We start from the raw sequence: 7,483 nt of genomic DNA on the forward strand, positions 1-7,483 counted from the left end.
ATGACTTGTGTTACGACTACATCCTATTCTTTATCTCTAAATGGCATCACTTTTGGTTTTTTTCAAGGCAAAAGGGGATTGGAAAAAGGTGATCCTCTGTCTCCATTACCGTTCACCCTTTGTATGGAGTATTTATCCAGAATTTTAAATGTTATGAGTAGTCAAGATGACTCGGGTTTCACCCCTTCTATGGCACTATTAGATTGAACCATGTCCTCTTTGCTGACGATCTACTGTTATTCTCTAATGGCACTGCTCCTTCAATCATGTGGATTTTAACGGAATTTTCTACATTTTCTGGTGCTAGTGGGTTGTGTCTAAACATATTTAAATAAGATATATACTTTAATGGAGTAATTGGGTATGTGATGAGTGATATTATGCAAGTTTCAAGGTTTAGAAAGGGTTCCATGCCTTTCAAATACCTGGGTGTCCCAATTTCTTCTAAGAAGCTTTCAAAGAATTACTGTATGAAATTAATAGATAGAATCGTAGCTACGATCAGATCGTGGGGTGCTAAACAACTCTTTTATGCTGGAAAACTTTATCTTATCAACTTTGTTCTCACCAGCTTGCATTCCCATTAGGCTAGTATCTTCCTCGTCTGCAATGGTGTCATGACCAAAATTGACTCAATTTGCAGAAATTTTCTTTGGGGAGGCAAGGATTCATACATCAGAGCACTTAATGTTCATTAGAATAAATGCTGCAGTCCTAAAGATGAGGGTGGATTCGATATAAAAACTTCTAAAAGATGGAATAAAAGGATTGTTAGGAAAATATATTTGGTGGATAAACAAGATCACCTTTGGGTCTGATGGATTAATCATGTGTATATGAAAGATACTCACTGGACCAACTATTGTCCCCCTTCTGGCTGTAGTTGGTCTTGGAAAAAGATAGCTCATACAATGGTTACCTTTAAGCAAGCCTATACTGAAGATTGTTGGTTAGCTACTGATAAGCAATACACTGTTTCATCTGGTTATCAATGGCTAAAACAAGTGTATCCTCGGGTTTAATGGATACATGTTTGCTAGAGTCCTATGAATGTCCCTAAATGGTCCTTCATTTTTTGGGAAGTTCAGCTCCAGGGACTTTGAACTAAGGATCGTATGGCTCGTATGAGATTTGGACATGATACTACTTGTGTGCTCTGTGGTGGTGCTGATGAGTGTCATGTCCACCTCTTCTACCAATGTTCATTCAGTACTTGTTGCATTCACTTGTTGCAGACTTATTCGGCCAGGGGTTCTGTTTTAGGCTGAAGAGTTGTTTATTTGGAGTTCTAATGGTAGATCAAGAAGTCAGCTTAAGAGGAGGATTATTTGTGTCTGTCATATTGGTATCACTTATGCTATTTTGTATGCAAGAAACAAAGCTAGGATTGATCTGTATATTGGCAGACCTTAGTTTATTGTGCAGCAAATTATCAAATCTGTTGTGGCCAGATTTCGAGCTAGGAACAGCTCAGTACTCACAGTGCAGAAGAATGATTGGCTTGTTCATCTTTCTAGTTCCTAATTGCATTCCTTTTGTAATTGTCTTATGTGTACTATATTTGAAACTATATGGTTCCCCTTGATGTAAATATTGTTTTATATCAATATATACTTACCTTTTACCAAAAAAAAAGACCTTGTACTTCTTATGAAAAGTAGTGGCTGATGAAACCTATTTTATTGGGGTCATTTACATAAAATATGACTTGATTTTATAATAACACTTGTACAAAACGCTTTTACATAAAAATTATTGCTAATTAAAATAAACCACGAGATCAAAATAGTAATGAAATAATATGAAAATGATATTGAAGGAAATACTAAGTTCGTCGTTATTGAAAGTTTGAAACATTCAGTCTGTTTTGTATTATATGTTGCTCGCACATGATAATGACCTTTTTCTTTCCATAAAAACGAATGAGAACTATTACCTCGCAAAATTATAAGGGAAAACTGAGAAATTCCCTTTATACTATGAAAGTAGGTCCATTTAAAATTTTCTTGTAAATTACACTTATAGCTAAATAAGAAAATAAATGAGAATTATTGGTCAAGTGACAACTTATTAGTTTTGATTAATTACAAAAGAAAATGAGACATGTAATATTTTCCGTAAAATAGATTGGGAAAATTATTACTAGTTTACTGGAAAAAAAAATACTCCCTTCATTTTTACGCGCGATTTTATCATTTCTCAAGGTGAGTCGTTGACTTAAGAGTTTACAAGAGCATTTTAGTTTAACAATTATATAAATAATATCACTTAATTCCTTAAGAAAAGAGTTTTTATATGGGTGAACATTTTATATTATTATTCATATATTTTAAGAGATGTTAAAAACAGAATTAGATGTCTTAAATCTGTGAATAAAAAAAGAGTTGGTATGTTGATCAAAATACAAAATTCAAGACCTTGCACAATTATCCTTATTATTTTTGTAGATTTAAATTATTTTCTCAAATTAACATACCACAATAAAAAAGATGAAAAATTAATGAGCTATTAATTTTAAATTTATCAGTAATAATTAATATTAAAAACTAAACTTCTTTATATACCATACAGACACAGTGTAAGACGTATCTACTAGTACGAATATCATGTAAATAATGGAACCCTTGTATTTAAATAAAAGATCAACTAATACATTTATAACAAATGCCAACATCAATATTGCATTAGTTAAGTTCAATTGAGCAGAAGGTACTAAATAAAGGAACAGCTAAATAAGAAATACAAAACATACTACATTTTCATTTTGATGCAATAAGTACATGCAAGTTGGATTAGGTTGTATTTCATATGAAGGCAAAATATCTTAGTGATTTTGATTACAAAGTTATTTAAAGGTATTTGGATTTTCAAACCGAAAATGGTACGAGTTTGGAATTGATATAATATACATTAGAGGGAGCGAAGTACACGCTCATATAATTAGATTATTGAGTTCGTGGGTTATGTGGATAAACTTGTCATAAATGACATTTGTTATGTATTTAAAGATTATTTCTAAGTGCAAACATTGTATATTACGATCCATAGGGGTTAGATGTAACATCCCGACAAAAACCCTGAGTCGGGAGTGGTTACTCATGATAGCTCACCAAGCTATGTAATTAGCCCACAGATCAACACAAATCCTTTCTATTGCATTTTGTCATCACTCATGCGCATCCCGGGAACCTAGTCAGGAGGTTACCCATCCTAAGAATACTCCCAGCAAAGTACGCTTAACTGTGGAGCTCTTTTGCATGGATAACCAGAAATGAAAAAGTGGACTTTGTTGATATGAGTAGTACTTTCAATCCATTTGGAGCCTATCAATGGACCTCTTAAAGTGGGTGCCCCACCCGAATAATGTCTTCGGTTAACGTAGAGTATTACATTTGGCCCTTGGGGTCAAGAATAAAACAACATAAAACTTATGGAAAACAAAGGAAATTGAAGCGGAGTAAAAAGTTATTTCCCCGATCAGGGTTGGGGGCCATGACCGGGGTTGCCGTGTGTTGTACACGCGAGTTTGCTCGATTTTGCGGTTGTTTGTGATTGTTGTGGATTTTGATACAAAACCAACGTGTCTATCCATAATTTAACAAATTTATTTTACATACATTCCATATATATATATATATATATATATATATATATATATATATATATATATATATATATATATATATATATATATATATATATATATATATATATATATATATATATATAGAGAGAGAGAGAGAGAGAGAGAGAGAGAGAGAGAGAGAGAGAGAGAGAGAGAGAGAGAGAATTGGGATCCTGTGAGAACCACCTAGATAATGATAACCGTGAGAACTCCACCTTTCAGATCTTTTCTTTAAAAAATAAAGACATATTTGGATTCGCGATAGAATTTTATGGTTAGATAACATATTTCTTGGTCCAAAAAGTATAAACTATTGACGAAAATCAAATCGACTTTCATTTTATTAATTTTCTTGCACCTGCTACTCATTTTCATTTAACTAACAATATTCATACACCTGAAACTCAATTTCGTGCATCTAGTGCTCGTTATTTTCATACACCTAGTACTCATTTTCATGCATGTAACAATTTTCATGGACCTAATATTCGTTTTAGTGCATCGATAGCCATTTTAGTATACTTAATTTGTATTTTTTTACATTAAGTTTATATATTGTTAATAAAATCGATATATTTTGGTTTGGTATGCTAAAAACTGTGTTTGAATAAACTAAACTAAGGGTAAATGATCCATCAAAACTTTCGGAACAAGATTTGATGATGATTTAGTAAGGGTTCTCACGATTTTCATTATATATATATATATATATATATATATATATATATATATAGAATGGGATCATGTGAGTATGACTCATATATTTGAGGATTGAGGATTAATACACTACTACAAAACTCGTTATGGACATCAGTTGATGGACATCTGATTATTTAGAAAATTGACGTACAAATTATACACATCAGTTGTTTGCAAAAAACTGATGTACTTATAATTATATGTACATCAGTTGCGTTACAAAACTGATGTCCATTATTTCTGATTTTAATGGACATGGGATTTTAAGAAAGCCCATGTCTATATGATAATCAAGTACATCGTACATAAAATTTAACCGGTGTACATATACAGTGAAATTATAAGCGCGCAAAATATTTGCCTCACTGCCCTATCACTTATATAATTTCGAGTATGTATAATTAAAAAAAAATCATTTTTAATAAAGCTAATAATCCCTCAGCGTCTCAGTATACACAATTCATACCTTCATCCTCCCTCATATCAATTTACAATTCAATATCCTCACATCAAATTCATCAAATTCATTCACCAGCGCACGTCAACCACCAGGCGCTCGTCAACCACCAGGCGGTCATCGTCAACCACCCTGTGCTGTTATCTCGCGCTGTCATCCCTCACCATGATTAGGTATTTTTCGATCTTTTTTACTAAAGGCTTAATTTTTTGTTAATTTGATCAATTTACAGCATGCATGTTTGGATTTTGTCATTTGTGTGATATGTTTTCAATTTTAATTGAAGAATAAATTATGGGTTTATAATAAAATTGGGGTTTATGCTTAATAAAATTGTAGTTTTGATAATCAAATTAGGGGTTTATGCTGATACCTATTAGTTATTTCAAATTGGAGGTTTATGCTTTGGGTGAGATGTTACCGTATGCAATTTTGATCAATTTACTGCATGCATGCCTGATTAATCGATTGTTAGATGTGTTAGAAGTGTTTTTGTTTTTTTTGGTACATATGCTTGGGTGAATGTACTGCATGCTGATACCTATCAATTTTGATCAATTTATGCTTTGGGTGAGATGTTAGAAGTGTTAGGCGAAGTGTTAGAAGTGTGCAATTTTGATGGACTTAGTAGCTGTTCAGTCAATAAAACCGATAGGCCAGCTATTTAGACTGCGGCAGTAGTATGGATTAATAATATCACCAGTTTAGCTGTTCAGTCATCCTCCCCATGCCAATTTTGATGCATTTAGTAGCTGTTCAGTCAATAGCATTGACAGTTACTGCCAATTGCCTGACTGCAATACCCTCTACTGTCATGCTTTCAGTCGTAGTAGGATTTTGATGTGCATCAAATTATCAGTTAAGTGTTAGAAGCTAAGTGTTAGAAGTGTACAATAATTATCAGTGGATTGTTAATTATGGAGTTGATGTTAAGTATTTAGCTGATTAATGCCTGAGTTTTGAATTATTCGTCCTGTACTTTTCAATAATAACCTTTTAACCTTATAAACTATCACAGTGGATCTTGAATATATACGGAGATTGGGAATATGGATCGTGACTGGATGTTTGTTGACCGTTTGGACCCTAGATATAGGAATGGGGTTGAACATTTTGTTAGACTTGCTATTAATAATGCGGAGAATGTTGAAGAAATTCATTGTCCATGTGTTAAATGTGGGAATAATGTGTATCTTGATTCTGAAAAATTAAAAAGTCACCTCTGATGTAATGGTATTGACAAAAGTTATACAAGGTGGATTTGGCATGGGGAGGATGTGTTGCCTACCTTGAGTAGTAATTTAGAGGATGATAGCGACATTGAGGGAGATGATTTTGATGAAAATTTCGATCGAGTAGACGACCTGATTAATGATTTGAAACAATCCACTGAAGACCCCACACAAGTAGAGATGTTTGATAGGCTAGCTGGTGATGCAATTAAACCCCTATACCCAGGTTCAAGTTTGACACGCCTATCTGCAACTTTAAAATTGTATAGTTTAAAGGCGAAAAATGGACGGAGTGATAAAAGTTTCACAAGTTTTCTTCAGTTGTTGAGTGAGATTTTACCAGATGGCAATGAACTCCCTAAGCGTACCTATGATGCTAAGAAAATTTTGTATCCAATGGGAGTTGATTATGTAAAGGTACATGCATGTCCTAATGATTGCATTTTGTATCGAAAAGATTATAAAGATTTAAACGAATGTCCAAAGTGTGGGGCTTCACGTTACAAGTTGCCGAAAAAAAATTCCAAAAAAAATATTGGGGTACCAGCTAAAGTCTTGTGGTATCTTCCCATTATCCCAAGATTTAAAAGAATTTTTGCAAATCTAAAAGATACAAAAAACTTAATTTGGCACGCTGAAGGTAGAATTTCAGATGACAAAATTCGTCATCCAGCTGATTCAACACAGTGGAAAACAATAGATCATTTGTTTCCTGAATTTGGATCCGAGGCTAGAAATTTAAGGCTTGGACTTTGTACTGATGGTATGAATCCGTTTGGTAGTCTAAGTAGTCAGTGGAGCACATGGCCGGTTTTGCTAACAATTTATAATCTCCCTCCTTGGTTATGCATGAAGCGTAAATATCTTATGTTGTCACCTCGATTTGGGGCCTAAGCAACCTGGAAATGATATAGATGTTTACCTAGAACCCCTGATTGATGATTTGAAGTTATTATGGGATGAAGGGGTAGAGGTATATGATGCTTATCATGGTGAGACTTTTAACTTACGTGCCATGATATTTTGCACCATTAATGATTTCCCGGCTTACGGCAACCTCTCTGGTTATACTGTGAAAAGGGCTAAAGCGTGTCCAATTTGTGAGGAGGATACAATTTCTGACCGTTTAGTTCATGGGGGAAAGAATGTGTACCTTTGTAATCGAAGATTGTGTTAGAAATCTATATCTCATAATACAACATATTCTTATATGTTCCAATTTAATTTAGTCATAAAATTAATTTAGATATTATGCATGCAAACATGAATAAAGATAAAGAAGAAATCGTCATTCTTACAATAGAAATTTCGGATTATTGGGCACAAATGAGTTCTCCTACTCACTTGTTCTTGAGCTCTCCTAAAATTGGATGAACAAAGGATTCAAGTTTAGAATCCCTCCCAAGGAATAATACCCAAGATAACCTCTTAATAAAATTAATATTATTAATACTAGAACAATATTAATCT

At 33.4% G+C, this 7,483-nt stretch overlaps 1 protein-coding gene across 1 annotated transcript; it reads left to right on the forward strand.

Moving 5' to 3' along the window:
* Positions 1–5,830: 5,830 nt before the first annotated feature.
* On the forward strand, positions 5,831–7,190 carry LOC141589927 (uncharacterized). The gene is made up of 3 exons (XM_074410547.1): positions 5,831–5,970; positions 6,028–6,823; positions 6,963–7,190. The coding sequence occupies exons 1-3, from the start codon at positions 5,831–5,833 to the stop codon at positions 7,188–7,190; spliced, it is 1,164 nt and encodes a 387-aa protein (XP_074266648.1).
* Positions 7,191–7,483: the final 293 nt, after the last annotated feature.

Source organism: Silene latifolia, chromosome 7 (genome assembly GCF_048544455.1).
Source record: "Silene latifolia isolate original U9 population chromosome 7, ASM4854445v1, whole genome shotgun sequence".
Classification (NCBI taxonomy): domain Eukaryota; kingdom Viridiplantae; phylum Streptophyta; class Magnoliopsida; order Caryophyllales; family Caryophyllaceae; genus Silene; species Silene latifolia.